Here is an 18,294-nt window from a genome sequence, read left to right on the forward strand (position 1 = left end):
CCCTCCCCACCCCCACTCCAACGGGTGTTTTGGGGAAGTTCCTCTTAAATCAGAAGAAGTTTCAGTTTCTAGCGTGTTGGAGGTTGCTTTTTAAAGAGGCCTCTGTGCCCAGGGCCTGCCCGGCACCAGGAGCTGGGGGCTGGGAGCCTGGATGCCTGGCTTCTATCCTGATTCTGGGAGGAGAAGGGGGTGGTTGGGTAGGTTAGAAGAGCTGGGACACCTGGGTTCTCTCCCAGCTGTGGGGGTGCAGTGGGATCTAGCTGTGAGATGGGAGAGGGGCTGGGAACCAGGACACCTGGGTTCCATCTGCTACCTGTTGCAGGAAGGGGGTTGAGTCCCAGCCCCTATCCTTGCCTCAGTTTCCCCTGTCTGCATGACACCAGCTCAGCAGGTGCCCCTCACTCCCGTCCCGCAGCACCACCCCCTCTCCCTGGCTGCCTGCTGTTCTCTGTGGCTGTTGGATCCCACCCCAGAGGTGGCTGCATTTCAGCACCCGGGCGGTGGCAGGCAGGGGCAGGGGGCTGGACAGGGCCAGTTGGACCTGGGGAGGGGGGCAGGGGGATCCAGGGCGGGGCAGGGCAGCCAGGGGAGCTGGTGGCTAGGGGGCACTGAGTCACAGTGGAGGGAGGGGGCCTCATGCCCGGTTTCCTCTGCTTCCCTGGCAGTTCCTGTCCTGTGGCAGCGCTCAACTGCTAGTCCCCCCGGGGCCCGGACCCCTGGGTTCTCCCCCAGCTCTGCGAGGTGGGCTGGGGGCGAGCAGAGAGCCCGGGCGCCTGCGCTGTCTCCCCTGTGCCTCAGTTTCCCTCCCTCTCTCCGCCCGGCTTGGGGTGGGGCTGGGGGGCGCCATGGCAACACTGCGCCCATAGAGATGACTCTCCACCTAGCAACGGACACTCCCCCTAGCGACGGATGCTCCCCTCCCCAGCAACGACCCCCCAAAGGGACCCCCAGAGGCCTTGCCGGGCGGAGGGGGCCCGGACGCTTGAATCCCGAGGCGGTGACTCGCGTGGCGACGCTCGCGCGTGGCCCCCCCACCTCCTGCCGGACGCACCTGGCCCCGGAGCGGACGCGGCCGGGACCGGGTGTTTCCTGCAGCGGGAGGGAGGCCCGCCCACAGCGCCGGCTTGGCCCGACGCCGGGGGTCTCTCTAGCTCTAGGAGGGCAGCGGCGTCTACTGGTTGCCGGGGGAGGGCTGGGAGCTTGGACGCCTGGGTTCTCCCCCAGCTCTGGGACGGGACTGGGGTCCCATGGTTATAGGTGCTGGGAGCCCCTGGGTTCCGTCCAGCTCTGGGCCGGGATCCGACAGTGACGCTCCGCACCACGGTGCCGGGCCGTGGCTACCGAGGGCCAGCAGCGCCCCACAGCCCGGGGCCGGGCGAGGAACCCAGGCAACCCGGCGTGCCCAGCTCACCACTGCACCGCGCTCCCTTCCCCGACCCCCCGTGACCCGGCTCCAAGGAGCTACCGGGGACGTGGGGGCTGAGGGGTCAGAGCAGGGGCTAGGGCCTGTGCCCGGACGCCTGGGTTCTCTCCAGCTCGAGGTGGGGCGGGGTGCCAGTGACTTCTAGTGGATTGGAGGGAGGGGCGCGCTGGGATCCCGAACTCCTGGGTCCTCTCCCAGCTCTGGGAGGGAAGCGGGGTCTAGTGGTTAGAGCGGAGGGAGGCTGTTGCCCGGACGCCCGGGTTCTGTCCTCTCTCAGGAAGCCGTGCGGGATCTCACCCTGGCTCCCACTTCAGCCCCCCACCCCCGCCCAGGCCAAACCAGGTCAGAGTTGGCCCCGCACCAAGGGGGGAGGAGGGGTGGCAGCGTTTGAGCACGGGAAGGGGGGCGCTGCCAGGCCGAGGGGCCCGCGCTGGGTCCCTGTCTCCGGCCGCACGAGGCAGCCATGTGCGTGTCCCTCGCTGCCCTCGGCCTGCAGGGATCCCAGGTGTCCCCGCCCCCACCATGCTGCGAATGGAACTCAGGCGTCCGGGCCCCCAGTGTCACCTCTGGAAACCCCCCTGATGTGGAACCCAGGGTTTCCGTCGTGGAAAGAGCACCCCCCCCCCCCATGAGCCAGCCCTTCCAGCCCCGTGGGGCTGAGTCACTGGGACCTGCCCCGTCGGGGTGAGGGGGTGGCGACCAGACCATGGGCCAATGGGATCAGACCTGGGCCTGTCGGACACCTGGAGGCTGCTGGTTACAGCGGGAGTGCGGGGCTGGGAGGCCAGATACCTGGGCTTTCTGGGAGCGGAGTGGGGGTGCAAGCTCGGTTCTGACTTGGTTGGTGGGGAGGTCAGCTGGGGGCCAAGGCCTGTCCTGCTCGGGGCGGAGCCCCGGGAACCATCGGGGCTGCGCTATTCTGGTCTCTGCCCCGCTAAAAATACCCGGCGCTGGAGAGGCTGAGGTGGCTGCAGGCAGGGCCGGGGCGCGGGGTGGCCACGAGGCCCGGGAACCCAGGCGGCTGGGACCTCAGCCCCCCCCTGCTGCCTCTTCGCCCTGCTCCGCCGCGGAGGGGGTGGCCTGGGCCAGTCCGGGGCCTGTCCCGAACTGGGCTGGCCCGGAGGGCAGCTGGGGACGGTTCCGGGGGGCGGGAGCGCAGGAGCCGCTGAGTCACACGAACGACCTTCGCCCCAAGCTCCGCTGGCTCCGGGCTCGCCCCCCGCACCGCCGGTGCCCCTCACTCCCGACCCGCAGCCACTGTCCCGAGCTCGGGGTCAAATGCGGGGGGATATACGGGACGTTCCCATCACCCGCCCGGTCCTAGCCACGTGCCCCCGTTGGCAGGGGGGAGGTTGCTGTCCCCCCCCAGCACTTCCCCTTTCGGGGCTGATAAGATGCTCCCGGCGGCGCCCGCGGTTCAGACGCCGGATCGGGGCCCCCGCACCGAGCAGGTACCGCCGCGAACCTCCCCGCCACCTCGGGGCCAGGACGCCTGGGTTCTTTCCGGGCTCCGCCTGCCTGGGGGGTCGGGCCCCATCCTGGTCGGGGGTCCCGCTGCCTCGGGCGGTCCCTGGCCGCCTTCCCCGGGGCCTGGCGGGGCTCGGCGCCTCCTCGCTTCCCACCGGGAAGCACCTGCCTCCGCACCCGGTGCGCGGGCGAGCTCGATGGGCTGTGACTGGAGAGGCCAGGCGGGGCGTTCCCGGAGGTTGTGGGTGGGGGTAGGTGGAGGCACCGTGGCGGGCTCAGCTCCTATCTCCCCACACCCAGTGCTGCCCGGGCGCAGGGCAGGAAGGGAAACTGAGGCACGGAGCTACGCGAGGGCGGGGAACCCAGGCGTCCTGTCTCTCTCTCGTCTGCCCCCACCCCCACCTTCAGACCTTCTTCCTCTCCCAGCTCTGGCAGGGAACCCAGGCGTCCTGGTTCCTAGCTCCTCCCACTAGACACCCTCCCCTCCCCTCTGGGCAGGAAACCAAGGTGTCCCGGCTGCCAGAGCAAAGAACCCAGGCTTCCCCTCCCAGCACTGGGCAGGGACCCAGGAGTGCTGGCCCCTCACACCGGTCTCCCCCACAGATGGCCCTGACCCTGACTGTGACCCTGGCCGTGGCCCTGGCCGTGGCCCCCACCACAGGCGCACGCCCTGGGCTGCGCTTCCTGGCACTGGGGGACTGGGGGGGTGTCTCAAATCCACCGTACCACACAGCACGGGAGGTGGCTACGGCTGCCGAGATGGGGCGCACAGCTGCTGCACGGGGCACCGACTTCGTGCTGGCGCTGGGTGACAACTTTTACTACAGCGGCGTGCGCAGCGTCACCGACACCCGCTTCCAGGTATGGCCCAGGAGTCTGCTGGTGCTGGGAGGCCAGGGCAAAGGCTTAGACTGGGCCCCTGCTGAGAGCAGGGATGCAGCTGGCTCTGGGTAGCAACAGGGTGTAGAGGGGGGCGGGGTTGACAGGGCCTCTGCTGGGGGCTGAAATGCAGCTGACTTCAGGGGGGAGCTGGGGCAAGGGCTGAGATGCAGCTGGCTCTTGGAGAGGATGTTTATACAGGGCTTAGATGCAGCTGGCTCTTGTGGGGGGGAACCTGGGGGCACTGTTTATCCTTGGACCCCTTGCCCAGGACTGAGCTGCAGCTGACTCTGGGGTGGAGCAGGATGGGGACTGCTGCTTAGACAGCATCCCTGCTGGGTGCTGAGATGCAGCCGGGGAGGAAGATGGCAGCTGGGGAAGAAGATGGCAGGGGCACAGATACAGGGCTCCCTTGCCCAGGGCTGAGATGCAGCCACCTCTGAGGTGGGAAGGGGCTGCTTGTCCAGGGCACCTGATTGGGCCCTGAAAGGTGCAGCTGCCTACAGGGGGCACAGGCTGGGCATCAAATCATCTGCGGGCCCCATCTTGCTGCCCTGGGGGCTGCCAGGCCTCTGCTGTGCTGGGCAGGCAGATGTGGCCTTACCCTGTCTGACCACCTCCAGGACACTTTTGAGTCCGTGTTCAAGGCTGAGTCCCTGCGCAAGGTGCCCTGGTATGTGGTGGCTGGAAACCATGACCACTCAGGCAATGTCTCAGCCCAGATCGCCTACAGCAAGGTCTCCAAACGCTGGTGAGTATCTGCCCTCCCCCCTGCCCCCACAGCTGAAAGTGAAAGGGTTAATAAGGCTGCTTTATCCTGCAGCCCCCTGGTGCCCCCACTCCCGACCTACAGCCCCCCGTCTCTGCCAGCCCTGCTGGTGCCCCTCACTTCTGACCCATAGCCCTCAGGTGCCCCTCACTTCTGACCTGCAGGCCCCTGCCCCCACTCCCGAAATCCTACCTGGTGCCCCTCACTCCCAACCCCCAGCCTCCTGCCCACCACCCAGCCCTGCCACTCTCCCCCGCTGCCAGTGGCAAGAGGGACTGGGAAGCAGGGGATGCTGTGTGTGTGTGTGTGTGGGGGGGGGGAAAGAATCCCTCCCTTAACCTTTGATCTCTGTCCCCTTGCCCAGGAACTTCCCCAACTACTACTACAGCAAGCAATTCCCAGTGCCGGGCTTCAACGCAACGCTGGGGCTGGTGCTGATTGACACGGTGCTGCTGTGTGGCAACACGGACGACTTTGAGGGTGCGGAGCCAGAGGGGCCACAGGATGCGGGGGCGGCGCGGAAGCAGCTGGGCTGGCTGCGGCGGGTGCTGGCCGCCTCCCGTGATGACTACCTGCTGGTGGCTGGGCACTACCCTGTGTGGTCAGTGGCTGAGCATGGCCCCACACGCTGCCTGCTCAAGCACCTGCAGCCGCTGCTGCTCAAGTACCATGTCACCGGCTACCTCTGTGGCCATGACCACAACCTGCAGGTGAGCTGAGGGCATTGGACAGGGGTTGTTTTTTTTGGGGGGGGGGGAGGGGGCTGATGCCAGGGATTTTCTCTGTGGGATGCCCATGGGTGGGTTTGAGAAGCAGAGGTCCTAGGAGTCTGGGCACCCAGCATAGCCCAGTTCTGGCCACTGAACCCCTGAGTGGGATGGTGCTGAGTGCTGGGCTCTGCTCTCACCCCCAGCCCCAACTGCTGTCCCAGAGCTGGAGAGAACCCAGGTGTCCCAGCTCCCAGCAACACCTACTCTCATACTAACATCCCTTGCTCCCATCCCAGAGAGGGGAGAGAACCCATGTGTCTAGGCTTCTAGCATCCTCATCCCCCTTCAGTGGGGGGGAGGGTCTGTAGCAGTCCCTGTATTGGTTGTGACTCACCCCCCATGTCTCCCCCCCCAGCACCTGCAGGACAAGGCAGGTGTGGGCTACGTGCTGAGTGGTGCAGGGAACTTCATGGAGCGGTCACGGAGCCATGCCCGCCGCGTGCCCCCCGGCTACCTGCACTTCTTCTACGGTGAGCCCAGCTCCCTTGGTGGTTTTGCCTACCTGGAGGCCGACGGCAAGGAGCTGAGTGTCACCTACATCGAGGCTGGTGGCAAGGTCCTCTACAAGACAGCCATGCCCCGTCGCACCCACCCCTGAGCACCGCTCGGGGCAGCTGGCTTTGCCCCCCTTGAGCTGAACCAGGACAGCTGGCAGGGGGCAGGGTTCCCACTGCAGTCCCCGCTTGTGGTGGTGTACCAGTTCATGACCCAGTCCTTGTTGTGCCCCCTCCCCCCCCCCCCAAACCCCCCCCACCTGGTGGTGTACCAGTTCATGACCCAGTCCTTGTTTTGCCCCCTCCCCCCCCCCCGAACTCCCATGCAGCTCCCCTAAGCTGCCACCTTGGGGATCCCCCCCAGTTGCCCCCCATGGCTGGGGGGGGGGGGCCCCCGCCCCCCACCCCCCCACCCCATGCAGCTCCCCTAAGCTGCCACCTTGGGGATCCCCCCCAGTTGCCCCCCATGGCTGGGGGGGGGGGGCCCCCGCCCCCCACCCCCCCACCCCAACCCCCATACCCACCCAGTGCAGACCCTTCAGGTACCAGCCCAGCACTGGGCAGGATGAATAGACAGTGCTGCTAGAAGCCTCTGCACTGCTGGATTTTAAACCTGGCTCATGTTTTCCCTCCTCAACCTTCCCCTTTCCCATCCCACCCCCACCAAGCTGGGGGAGGGACTGGATACTGCCATGGGGATCAATAAAGGATGTTCCTATGGAGCCCAGTTGCCTGTGTCTGCTTGGTGGGGAGGGCGGGGGGAGGAAGAGAGGGGGCAACTTGGACATGCCCTGCTGCCTGGGTCCGGACCTCCCACTTCGTAGTGGCTGCCTAGCCCCAGGCAGAGTCCCTGGGGACTCCTGTGCCTGCCCCCCAAACCCCTGTGCCCAGAGCTGACAGGAGCAGAACACAGGGTCCTGGGGAGGTGAGACCCCAGCACTGTGCCCAGCTTAGGGGCCAGCGGGGTTTAACTCTGCTGGCAGGCAAGATCTGCAGGCTCTGAGCTGGGTGGGGGCTGGATCTAGGCACCTCCTCCATCTGTTGCTGGGGCACAGATAAGGCCTGGCCTGGTTCCAGCCTCCCCCCAGCTCCCCTACCTCTTCCCCAGGCCCCTCACTCATTGCCTAGCTCCCAGGGGAATCTCCAACCACCCCAGGTCCTCCAGGGAGATCTCAGAGGGGTTGCAATCCCCCTCCCAGCCCAGCCCTGAAGGAGACAGGGTGGCTGAATCCCCACCCAGCCCAGGGCAGCTGTGTCAGGGGCAGGTAGGTTCTTTCCAGGGGCCTTGGAGCCAAGGCTCTTTGCAGAGAGACTGGAGCAAAGGGGGTTGCAGATACAGGGGGGATGTGAGGGGCTGGGGGGAGGGAGGCTGTAAGCAGGGGTGAGGAGGCCCCTTCCAGGGACACCCTCTGCTGTCCACACTGGGCAGCCATGCTCTGGGCCTGTGGGGACCAATCCCAGGGGGAGTGCAGTTGCAACAGGGGTTTTTCTCAATGCTGGAAGAAAGGGGCTGAGAACAGCCGGCCTGGTTTGGGGACTTATCAGCTGCACAGGGCAGGGCAGATGGCCCTTTATCAGCCAGTCTCCTCAAGCCCCGCCCGTACAGGCACCACCTGGAATAACCCCCGGTGCGTGCAGGGGACAGCACCTCAGAGACTGACCTGGACAAAATGTGGGGAGCACTGGGAGCCAGGGGTCCAGGGTCTCCTGATGTGGGAGCAGAGTGGACCTGGTGCCGTGGCCAGTGTTGGGGGGTTTTGGGCCCCCTCCAGCCTCTAAAGTGTATTTGGGGCAATTGTGACCCCAGTGCCTGCAGCAGAGCCCCACTCAGGCCTGTGCCCAGGGGAGTCGGAACCAGAGAACTCTTGTACAGGCCCCCCGCGGTGCTAGGCTGCAGCCGGCTGGTGGGGGAGGGCAGGTGCTTATACAGGGCTAGCCAGCAGCCAGGGCCTGAGGGGTCTCCCACCGCTATATAGTTCACAGGTGTCCACTTTCGGCTTCTGGGAGCCCCGCCCCTCGTGAGCCCCGCCTCCCGCCTGCCAATCACACCAAATCCCGCAGTCTCATTGGCTGCAGGGGAGGCGGGCCCAGAGCCTTCCTGCTCCTGTTCCGGGGCCGGAAGTACCGGTCTCTGTTGGAAACGCGGCCTAGGTGTGAGGCTGGAGGCAGGTGGGGGCTCGGCGCGACCCCCCTGACCCGGAAGTGTCCCCCCGATCTGGAATTGCGGAGGGGCTGCTAGGCGGGGCGAGCAGGTGTGTGGGGGACGAAGGGGTTAACGCCCAGGCTCCGCCTCCCCCTTATCTGTGAGCCCCATTTGTTCAGGGTGGGCTGAGCCCCTCGGGTCCCGCGGGGGGTGGGGTCCCCTGGCCCGGAGGGCACCTGCATCTGGGGGCTCAGGTCCAGGTCCAGGTCCAGGTCCAGGTCCAGGTCCAGGTCCAGGCTGGGGGCAGGGGGGCTGGATTGTGCCGCCCAGTTTGGGCTGAAAGTGGGGCTGGGCCCTGGTGGGGTGGGAGAGGGAGTTTTGGTTCCTGGAGGTGTTGACCCTGGGCTGGGAGCAGCTCGGCCTGGCTGTGGGGCCAGAGTGTTTCTGGCTTCCCCCATCCCAGGAGAGAAAGTTTGACCACTCTGGTGTGCAGGGGCTCCAGCTCCTGGCCCCCCTCACCCGGTCCTGGGCAGTCCCTTTGCAGTGCTAGTCAGTCTCTGGGTACCCTGGAGCAGGAGTCGCCACTGGTTAGTCGGTGCCTGACCCCCGCCCTGCCTCTGCCCCCAGGCTGGGATGGGGCGCCGGAAGTCAAAGCGTAAGCCGCCGCCCAAGAAGAAGATGACAGGCACGTTGGAGACACAGTTCACCTGCCCCTTCTGCAACCATGAGAAGTCCTGTGATGTCAAGATGTGAGTGGGTGGCGTGATTGGGGGAGGCGGTAGCGAGGTTTCCACGTGAGAGAGCTGATCCTGGGGTGTGGGGCGGAAGTGACAAGGGCCCAGGGTGACCTGGTTGATGCTGGCTGGGCTGGGCAGGAAGGGTTTCCGGGACTTGCTTGTTGGGTGTGACTGGGAGATGCCAGGGCTGATGTGGGGCTGTGGGTGCCCTGCCCTGGACTCCTGGTGTGTTTCAGCTGGGCCTGGAGGATGGGAGGGGCCCAGTGGCCCCCATGGCCTGATCTGGGATGAGAGAACCACGGAGCGGAGCCAAGCCAAGCCCAGACCTAGCTGGGAGTGGGGTGAGTTGTGCCAGTACGACAGCTCTGACTGAGGCGGGCTGGTCCCAGGAGGGGAGGTGGGCTGCAGCCAGCCCTGTGGCCCCTCTTGCTCTGATCAGCATGTGCCTGATGCGTGTTGGCCTTTTGGCTCAGAACAAGTGTAGACCTGTTACCTGGCAGGGGAAATACCATGACCACCAAGGTGGTTTTCCTACTGGCAGGGGGAAACCACACGCGTGGCAGGGGGTATTACCCTGACTGAAGTAATGCATAGTTAACCCCCCTCTTTGACTTACAGTAGGAGGATCTCAACTACATGCCAACTTTATGGAAATGGGAGACTCCTCCCTAGCTTGCTTCTACAGCCATACGGCTGAGGGCAAGCAAAACTCAGGGGCATCCCAACCCCCAGCCTCTGGGCTTGGGCCTACATATAGGATGCCTGCCAAAGGTTTTGGAAGCATCTGAAGCCCCAGGTGGGGCTGGAGGATGCTTGTGGGTAGAAGGGCCACATATAGTTCTTGAATGACTCACATGGATTTGGAATTGATTTGTCTGATTTGACTTGGGACACAACAAATTTTCTGTTTAAAAAAAGAAAAAGCGCCTGATACTTGTGTGTGGCACATGCATGATGTGTGTGGCTGGAACTACAAGGGAGTAGCAGGTACTCATGTGATCCTTTACCTGCAGCCTCTGCTGTCATGGCCCCATGGCATGTGGCTGCCTGTGACTTCCCTATAAGGAATCCCACCTCCCCTGTCCCTGCTTCCCTCTCCAAGTCTCCACACAACTGTACTGAGATCTAAGCAGGCCCCTTCCCTCCCCAGATCCCATCTTCCCTCTTGTCAGCTGGGACTCTCAGGATATCATCTTCACAGATTCACAGAAGTTTAGGGCTGGAAGGGACCTTGTGAGATTATCAGGTCCAGTCCACCTGCTCTGGGCAGGAAAAACTGCTGGAGTCAAATAGCCCCAGCAAGGTGTATGTCCAGTCTTCTTTTGAAGATCTCCAGGGTAGGTGCCTGCACCACCCCTGCTGGGAGCCTATTCCAGAGACTGGTCACATGAACCGTGAAGAAGGTTTTTCCTTTTATCCAGTCTGAAACCTTCTAGGAGTTTATGACTATTGCCCCTAGTTTTCCCCTGGAGTGCTTTGGTGAATAGTTATTTGCCTAGCCCCTGATACCCCCCCCCCCCCCCCCCTCTAAGCTGCCACCAAATCCCCCCAAAGTCTTCTCTTTCCTAGGATGAACAGTCCCATATCTGTCAGCCTTTCCTCATATGGCTTGCTCTTCAGGCCTCTAATCATATGAACTCTTCTCTGGACTCTCTCAAGCTTCTCCACATCCTTTTTGAAGTGTGGTGCCCAGAACTGGATGCAGTACTCCAGCTGCAGCCTCACCAATGCTGAGTAGAGTAGGAAAACTTCCTTAGTTTTGATTCAGATGCATTGGTTGATGCATGCCAGCGTATTGTTTGCTCTGCTAACTGTAGCATCACGCTGGTGGCTCATATTCATTTTGTGGTCAATTATGACCCCCAGGTCCCTTTTGGATGTGGTGCTACCTAGTGTAGCACCACCGAGCCTGTAAGTTTTTTGTGGATTTTTCCTCCCTAGATGGAGCACTTTACACTTTTCTGTTTTGAACAGCATCTGGTTCTGGTCCACCCATTTAACTAATCTGTCTATGTCCTCCTGGATTGTCAGCCTACCCTGATGTGTGGTTGCACTTCCCCAAAGCATAGTGTCATCAGCATACTTTGCCAGTATGCTTTTCACCCCCACATCCAGATCATTGATGTAGATGTTGAAAGGCACCGGGCCAAGTACCCTAGGGTACCCCACTGGCTATCTTCCACCAGGTCGACACAGATCCATCTGTTAGTACTCTCTAGGTCTGACCCACAGCCAGTTTCCCCACCTTCAGTGCCTCAGCCTCACTGCGTCAGGCCAGGCCCTGCAGTTTCACCTCCTCTTTGTTCCCAGGCTGTTGGGACATATGGGGCTGGTGGGGGGTGATGCTGGATTTGTAAGTGGTGCATGTCTCCCTGGGAGAAGCTGGAGGTACAGCAGGTTGGGGGCAATTACCATGTATCCCTGTCAGAGCCGCAGTTCCCTCTGCCTGGGGGTGCTCACGACTGGCCTGCTCTTTGCCTCTGTTTCAGGGACCGGGCTAGGAACACGGGCGTCATCTCCTGCACCGTGTGCTTGGAAGAGTTTCAGACACCCATAACGTGTATCCTTGTGCTGCAGGGCTGAGGGAGGTGGGGGGTGGTCTCAATACAGGGGAGCAGCTTGAATGGGTCTTGTCACCAGGAGTGTCTGGAGGTGTCCTGGTGTTCACTGCCCAGACCCAGGGCTGTGGTGTGGGGAGCTGCTTCCCCCCCAGGACTTCTCCTTTCAGCCTGCCTGGAAATGGGAAGTGTCTGGCAGCAGCAAGGTCCTGGCCAGTCATGCGGGCAGGCAGGTGACACCAGCAGAAAGTCTTGGTCAGGAAGGGCCAAACACCAGAGCCTCTGGGGGGGTAAAAATTAGGGGTGCACCAATAGAGATCTTTTGGGTCGATACTGATAGCCAATTTTTAAGAAGGCATATCAGCCAATACCGATCCAATTTCTGATACACAGCCCGGCAGCTTGAAGAGCTGGTAAGTCTCTTGTGGAAGGGGAGCAGGAAGGGAAGGTATATGGAGGGGTTGGAGATTGAGGGCCCCCGCCCCGCAGTGAGGGAGGGAGTGAGGCAGGAGCTGGGGCAAGTGCTGCCGGGGCAGGGCGGGGCATGGAATAGAGCTGTGGCTCATCCAGGAGGTGCCAGGGAGGCCCACTGTTGCACACACCTCAGGGCATGGTGGGGGTTGCATGCCCCCCAGATGTGTGCAGGGCTGGGCAGTTGCCGCTGCAGGCTGGGGCCAGTGTTGAGCTCTTTCTGGTGGGGCTGGATTGCACTGTGTTCAGGGTGGGCAGCAGCAGCGCTAGGAGGGAGGGCTGCAGGGTCGGGAGCAGCAGCCACCCCAAAATTTGCTGTAGCCCTGTCCCCCCTTCCCAGTGCTGCTGCTGCCCATCCTGAGCCCAGCCCAGCCCACAGTGGCAGCTGCTCCACCCCATGCAGATCTGGGTGGGGGACCCCCTGGCCCCCCCCCATGCTCTCCCTGGACAAGCCACGGCTCCATCCCACGCCCCACCCCAGCTGGGCAGTGTCTCCTGCCCCACCTGGACTGGGCAGTGTCTCCTGCCCCAGCCCTAGCCCCACTCCCTTCCTCACTGTGGAGGCCTCAATCTGCCCCCACGTGCCTTTTCTTCCCTCTCCCCTTCCACCACAACAAGCTTACCAGCTGGATGTAGCTCTCCAAGCTGCTGAGCTGTGCTCCTGGCTCTATGCATGCTATGGCTGCACGGGGCACTTATCAGCCACATTATCTGCCACATCAGGCAAAAAAAGCCGATTTCTAATATAGTCAATTTTCTTTATTTTGGTGCTGATCCAATATTGGACCGATTGTATGGGTGCACCTCTAGTAAAAACACCACATCCTCCTAGTCTCACCTTGGTGAGAAGTGGCAGCCTTCTCTCCCTCGGGCTTGGGAGCATACCTGTTTGAGCACAACCCAGCTCAGCTCTGTGCCTCAGTTTCCCTGTCTCTGAACCTGCTAGTCCACAGCTTCACTGCTAATCAGCTTGAGGGCCAGGAAAGACTCCAAAAGGCCTTGGAACCCTTTTCCTTGGAGCCTTGAGGGAAGCACTCTCCTCTCCATATTTTCCCTTGATCACAGCCCTCAGATCTCTCGGAGCCGGTGGATGTGTACAGCGACTGGATCGATGCCTGCGAAGCTGCTAATCAATAGGACCAGTGGAGGGGGCAGGGAGAAGCTCCTCTCTGCCCCCAACAGTATTTCCTCTGTGGCAGAGGCAGCACAGGCCCCTTCCCAAGGGTGGGCTAGGAAAGCCAAGGGCCTTTTTATAGCAGTTTTTATGTTATGTGGCTGTTCCAGGACTGTGGGGTGTAGCGTTGGGGCGCTGCTGGGGGCTGGGAGCAGTTTAGACACTGTTGTGGTAGTTAAAGGAGGGGAGTGGGGGTCGTGCTATGCTCGGCCTGGGCAGGGGTAGGGGGTGTGTGGCCCCACAGCTGTGGCATTGGCACCTGGGCAGCCAGGCTAGAGCTGGGCTTCTGGAGACTCCTGGGTTCTTTTCCCCAGGCACGATGCAGCGAATAAACTCCCTTCTTCCTCTGTCTTGACCAGTTTTTTGGCTCTGTCCTTGCTGGCCTGGGTTTCCCCAGCCCTGTTTTACAGACTGCTCCCCACCTCTGCCCTGCAGTGTGTAGCCAGGGTCTTCCTCAGGCCAGGGCTCCTGACACTGACTGGTCCCCCTGCCCCTAGCTTCATACCAGTCCTGGGGTGAGTGCCCAGCACAAGGGAAGATGGGGATGGAGCTGGGAACCCAGGTTCTTACCCTTGGTAGCAAGGTGTGGGGTTAGGTTGGGGATCATCCCTGCGTGCAGGGGGCTGTAGGTGCTATCCCCCTGCCTCTTCCTCCTGTGGTGCCAGCTGACCTTGGAGCTAAACCATGGGAGCGTTGCACCCTCTAGCGGCCAATGCCTTTGCATCAACCTTCTCCAGTGCCTGTCTGTAGTGACATCCATGTGCATGTGTGTGCACATGTGGGATTTGCTCCCCCCTGGCAGCCTAGCTTGTGGGCCTCTCTCTTTCCCCTCTCCCTGGTGCCAGGGAGCTAGGGTGTGTGTGTGTGGCTAATGCCCGTCCCTAGGGTATCCCTAGAACAGGTTCTAGACTCCCTTCTCCCCCGGCGGTTCTGCCCCACCCAGGGCCATGACCTTGGTCCCCAGACCCACCCACAGCCTTCAGCAGAGGCCAGCAGTACCACAGCTTTTCTCTCTCTCTTTATTGTGCCACAGTAAGGGTAACTGGGAGCAGTGCTGGGAGCAGGGGGTGTTCAGCACATGCAGGCGGGACTGGGCTCGGGCCAGAGGCTTCTCCCGAGCGTCTGCATTGCTGCATGGTTAGTCCACAAGCACCAGCTGAGGAGCCGCCCAGGCCTGAAGGTGTTGGGGGCAGGAGGGGTCAAGTACAGGTGTCCTCCCCCTTCCCTTTCACCTGTGGCCCTGAGCCCCGGCCCCTTGCACCCACTGCCTTGCTTGGACAGATCCCCATGTGAGGAGGCCCAGCCCAACCTAGCCCAGCATCCACACCACCCCCCTCCCCACCTTGCACTAGTGAGCAGCACTCACTGCCCCCTCAAACTCAGATCCCCAAGGCCAGGCTCTTGCACACGCTGGTGAGTCCCTCTCCTCTGCCTTGCTCCTGGGGGTTCCACCATGGGGGCTCTGCTTGTATTTTGCACTAAAATAAGGGGGGAGGGTAGAGGTTGGGCTGGGCTGGGCTGGGGCTGTGAGTTGTGGGAAGCTGCTGTCTGTCTGCCTAAAGCTGCAGCCAAGCAGGGGGGCCCTGGCCAGTCCCCTCAGCCCCCGCCCCCCAACACCTTCCTCTCCCCAGCCCCTGGGACTCAGGCGGAGTTGTAGAGCTCATAGAGCTGCTCGTCGCCAGGGTTCAGGCAGTACTTGGGGTCGTAGACTTGACGCGGGAGCCCGTACACGGTCATGCCCTGCTGGGACGCGCCCTTGTTACTGCCCATCTGCAGCGACACATGCAGGGTGTCACAGTGCTCCATGCCCAGTGCTGGCTCGAAGATCTGCCGCTTGGTGCCTGGCGCTGTCATGCCCGACTGCGGGGGGAGGAAGGGGTTAATGGTGCTCCACAGGCTGTGATCCACAGGCTGTGCCCACTCCCACTCTTGCTGTAGGGTCTGGGGTTTCCCTTTGCCAGCAGCTGGGACCCTGGCAGGGAGGAGTTGCCTGATGTCACACTGGGGTGAGGCAGGAATGGGCCTGGACTTGTGGGGGGTGGGGGCTGGGGGCACCAGGGTAGGTTTGAACTCATGTGTGCTTGGCCTGTGGGGCAGGGAGGGCAAGACATGGGGGAGTTCAAGGCCATCCTAGTGGCTGGGGGCGGGGGGGGAGAGTGGCCCCTGGGCTGAGGCAGACTGGGATGAGCTTGCCTGGGATGGGGGCTGAACTCTGTGCCTCCCCACCCCCTGGTCCCTGGCACTGAGGGGGCACTCACTCTTGCCCCCAGGCCAGGCTGGGGGGCAGAGAGGGGGGATTTTCTCTAGCACATCCTGTTCCATCTGCCCTGAGTTGAGTGGATCCAAGAACCAGGGACCCGAGGCTTTCCTGGGGGGTGGGGGAGCTGGGGCTGGCACCCTGACTGAGGCGGGGGAGGGGGGGTCTCACCTGGCTGGCACCCTTGTTGGTGCCCATCTGCAGGGAGGCAGAGGGGGCTCAGCCCAAGCTGTGGGGGTGCCCAGGACCCCCCTCCCCCAAGCCAGCATCCAGCCCCCTCACCTGCAGCCCAATGATGTTGCGTCCTTCCCGCAGCTTCTCAGGCTCGAACCGGCGCTGCTGTTTCTCTGCATACTTGACCCCCACATTCACCTGGTTCCCTTTAGTTTTGGCCTGCAGGATGGAGAGACCCCGGGGTGGGGGAGTAAAAGCTGCCCCAGCCGCTGCAAAGCTGGGGTACCTACAACTGGTATCACATCCTGTTCTAGAGAAAGTACCTCCAATCCTGAGTGTCGTGGCTGGGGCTGGTGTGTGGGGGCAGTTCCCGCTCACCCTGGGCTGGTGTGGACACACATAGCATTTGTCCAAGGGCAGCTCTTCCAAGCACAGTAAGTGTCCCGTCTGTCCATGCCGGGCACTTGGGTGGGTTGGGGGTCTTGTCTGGCTGGGGAGGTTATGAGGGTCTCACCTGATTGGGCAGGGGGATCAGGAGGGTCTCACCTGGCTGGGGTTGGGTGTACTGGGGGCGAGGGCTGGGGAGGTTGGGGGGTGTCTGACCTGGTGGATCGGAGGATGGGGGGATCTTACCTGACTGGCCAGGGCAAGCAGGGTGCTCTGCACCTGGGTGTGGTTGGCATTCTCGAATAGGTCGTTGGCCTCGAAGATGTCATGGGCCTTGACACCATAGCGTGAGATGGCAGTGATGAAGTTCCCAATGTTCTCCAGCTGCCACAGGACAGACACAGAGTCACTGCCAGACACCACCCCTTGTCCCTCCCCCCCATGGCGTTGCTCACTTACCTTGTGCCAGTTCTGTGTGGACTCATTCATCTTGCGTACAGAGCCCGGCTGTAGCTTGTTGATGAGTCTGTGGACAGGTGGAGGCTGAAATGTGACTGCTTCCAAGGAGGGCGCAGGCAGCCACCATAGCACAGCTGGGTGCCTCCCAGTGCTGCCCCTCCCCCCTCCCCAAGCACCCCCCCCAGCTCTCACTCGCACAGGATGACACCGTCCTTCAGCCCCTCCATGAAGTTGTCCCCGATGCGCCGGCCTGTCATTGTCTCAATCCAGGCCCGCAGCTCCTGCTCCCGCAAGGGGTCATACTTCTGGGCCAACTGGTGGGAGGGACAGGGGTCAGAGGTCAGCCTGGCCCCCCATTGCACTGAGAGTGAACCCCTTTGCACCCTGCCAGCCTGGGCTGTTGTGCCTGTGGGGGGACTAGACTCCATATGCCCCCCCATGGGATTCTTCACCCTCCCCCAAAAGTGACAGCCTAGGGCTGACTGGTTTATGAGCCCGCAGTGCCTACGGGGCATCAGGGGGTAAGGCTCCCATGCCTGGTGCCAGGACGATCCTTGGCATGGCTGAGATGTAGCCAGCTCCAGGCTAGGACAAGGTCTGAGGCTGTTCGAAAGGTGGGGGTGTCCAAGATGGACCTGAACATCTGGGTTCCCATCCCCTCCTGCCCTGTAGAGGTCAGGCCTCCACTGCACCTGTTCCCAGCTGCCTGCCTGCCCAGACTTGAAACCAGACCTGGTCCACTGTCTGTAGGGCTTAGGGGAATGTTTCCTCACTAACAAGCTGCTAGCACTGGCTGAGGCCGAGGGTGCTGGGGCCTTGCCTGATCCCAGCTGAGACCAGTGCTGCTCATGTCACCTCCCACCCTGAGAGAAGCATTGCTGGGTTGGGGGGTGCAGCTCAAGGATGCCTTGGTTCTCATTCCCCTCTCCCCACCTCGGCTACAGCCCTGGCATCCCGTAGACACTCCTAGGGATTCCTGTTGCTCCGTGCCCAAAGCCCCCTGGGTCTGGCACCAGGTGGGGAAACTGAGGCACAGAAGCGGAGCTGGGTAGGCCAGCCTCGCCCCTTTCCTCTCCCCCTCCCGGTGCTTGGTGCCAGGGCTGCCTGCCAAAGCAAGCAGCAGGCGCTGGGTGGGAGGAATTCACCAAACTAGGGAGAAAAATGGGGCTGGAGACTTGGCCCTAGGTGCGAGGGGCGGGGGAGGGAGACATAGGAGCTGGGGGGGAGGGGGTGATAGACCCTGCTGTTTGGCACCCCCTACCCCTAGCTCTGCTCCCCTGCAAAGCCTCCCCCCCCCCCCCCAGCAGTGCTGGGGAATGGGTGAATCATTGCTGGGGCTGATGGGGTGGGGGGGGTTCACTCCCTGCTTTGGGAGGGTAGTAGGATGGGGGGGAGGTAAGAGCAGGTGGGGTTGGGAGCCCAGACAGCTGGGTTCTCTCCCTGCTCTGGGAGGGGGGCTCTCATGGGGACTCTGGATGCCTGGGTTCCATCCCAGTGCACAGTGCTGCTTCCTTGATGGCGGGGTGGGAAGCGGGCTGATCTCCTTAGGCCTTGGTTTCCCCGGTTACATCCACGGGGCCTTGGCACAGCGAAGGCCTGGGCTGCCACTTCCCCAGAGCACATACAGATCCCAGACATCCAGGCTTCCCACACCCTGCTCTAACCCTTGCGCTCCACTGTCCACCTAGAGCTGGGAGAGAACCCAGGTGTCCAGGCTCCCAGCCTCACCTGCTTTCGCCTGCCAGGCCCCCACTCCCTTCCCAGAGCTGGGGAGAACCTAGGTATCAAGCTTCCAGGGACACCCCCCTGCTCTAACACCCCAGTCCCCACCTCCTCCCAGAATCAAGATCCCAGGCATCCAAGCTCTCAGCCCCCACTGCTCTCAACCCTCCCACTGAGAACAAACACCTGCCCACATCTGGCTGGGGGGAGGTTAGGGGGAGTCACTGTACCCCCACTAGGGGGTCTCTCAGTTTCCTGGGGGGGTCAGAGCAGGGCCCTGGCCAGCTGGCAGGGGCGCTTGGGGGGGGGGTGTCCTGCGCCAGGGTCTGAATGTGGCTCCAGGCCTTATATAGCGTCTCCCTGCGCCACAGAGATTCCCCAAAGCCGGCCTTATATGGGCAGCAGCTCCA

General features: G+C 62.6%; 3 protein-coding genes across 5 annotated transcripts in view; 2 read left to right on the top strand and 1 right to left on the bottom strand.

Annotated features, from left to right (window-relative positions):
• The first annotated feature begins 2,169 nt into the window (after nucleotides 1-2,169).
• Nucleotides 2,170-6,058, top strand: ACP5 (acid phosphatase 5, tartrate resistant). 2 transcript variants are annotated; one of them, XM_014519839.2, is made up of 5 exons: nucleotides 2,170-2,241; nucleotides 3,494-3,751; nucleotides 4,393-4,520; nucleotides 4,903-5,248; nucleotides 5,664-6,058. In XM_014519839.2, exons 2-5 carry the CDS (start codon nucleotides 3,494-3,496, stop codon nucleotides 5,904-5,906), a joined length of 975 nt encoding a protein of 324 aa, XP_014375325.1. In that variant the 5' UTR covers nucleotides 2,170-2,241; the 3' UTR covers nucleotides 5,907-6,058. The 2 variants fall into 2 exon arrangements, with proteins under 2 accessions (XP_014375325.1, XP_006023490.1); XM_006023428.3 differs by lacking the exon at nucleotides 2,170-2,241 and adding an exon at nucleotides 2,483-2,874.
• Nucleotides 6,059-7,883: 1,825 nt separating this feature from the next.
• Nucleotides 7,884-13,240, top strand: ELOF1 (elongation factor 1 homolog). Of its 2 annotated transcripts, none has more exons than XM_006023430.3 (4): nucleotides 7,884-7,971; nucleotides 8,573-8,694; nucleotides 11,172-11,242; nucleotides 12,784-13,240. In XM_006023430.3, exons 2-4 carry the CDS (start codon nucleotides 8,579-8,581, stop codon nucleotides 12,846-12,848), a joined length of 252 nt encoding a protein of 83 aa, XP_006023492.1. In that variant the 5' UTR covers nucleotides 7,884-7,971; nucleotides 8,573-8,578; the 3' UTR covers nucleotides 12,849-13,240. The 2 variants fall into 2 exon arrangements, with proteins under 2 accessions (XP_006023492.1, XP_006023491.1); XM_006023429.3 differs by having other exon boundaries at nucleotides 7,894-8,054.
• Nucleotides 13,241-13,890: 650 nt separating this feature from the next.
• The window catches only part of CNN1 (calponin 1), a 5,696-nt gene continuing 1,292 nt past the window's right edge, over nucleotides 13,891-18,294 (bottom strand). The window contains exons 2-7 of the mRNA XM_014519856.2: nucleotides 16,355-16,476; nucleotides 16,163-16,229; nucleotides 15,950-16,087; nucleotides 15,425-15,535; nucleotides 15,314-15,340; nucleotides 13,891-14,745 (exon numbers count right to left, since the gene is read on the bottom strand). Coding sequence (XP_014375342.1) covers nucleotides 14,527-14,745; nucleotides 15,314-15,340; nucleotides 15,425-15,535; nucleotides 15,950-16,087; nucleotides 16,163-16,229; nucleotides 16,355-16,476 — 684 coding nt within the window. The 3' untranslated portion in view covers nucleotides 13,891-14,526. The remainder of the gene's footprint in view (nucleotides 14,746-15,313; nucleotides 15,341-15,424; nucleotides 15,536-15,949; nucleotides 16,088-16,162; nucleotides 16,230-16,354; nucleotides 16,477-18,294) is intronic.

Source organism: Alligator sinensis, unplaced genomic scaffold (genome assembly GCF_000455745.1).
Source record: "Alligator sinensis unplaced genomic scaffold, ASM45574v1 scaffold707_1, whole genome shotgun sequence".
In the NCBI taxonomy this organism is placed as follows: domain Eukaryota; kingdom Metazoa; phylum Chordata; order Crocodylia; family Alligatoridae; genus Alligator; species Alligator sinensis.

What these genes read in the sequence shown, in the direction of transcription:
- ACP5 (XM_006023428.3), top strand. Translation starts at nt 2,818, where the DNA reads ATGCTCCCGGCGGCGCCCGCGGTTCAGACGCCGGATCGGGGCCCCCGC. An exon ending in GGGGCCCCCGCACCGAGCAG is followed by an intron (nt 2,875 to 3,493) that starts GTACCGCCGCGA and finishes TCTCCCCCACAG; the next exon opens with ATGGCCCTGACCCTGACTGT. An exon ending in GCCATGACCACAACCTGCAG is followed by an intron (nt 5,249 to 5,663) that starts GTGAGCTGAGGG and finishes CTCCCCCCCCAG; the next exon opens with CACCTGCAGGACAAGGCAGG.
- ELOF1 (XM_006023430.3), top strand. Translation starts at nt 8,579, where the DNA reads ATGGGGCGCCGGAAGTCAAAGCGTAAGCCGCCGCCCAAGAAGAAGATG. An exon ending in AAGTCCTGTGATGTCAAGAT is followed by an intron (nt 8,695 to 11,171) that starts GTGAGTGGGTGG and finishes CCTCTGTTTCAG; the next exon opens with GGACCGGGCTAGGAACACGG. An exon ending in GTTTCAGACACCCATAACGT is followed by an intron (nt 11,243 to 12,783) that starts GTATCCTTGTGC and finishes CACAGCCCTCAG; the next exon opens with ATCTCTCGGAGCCGGTGGAT.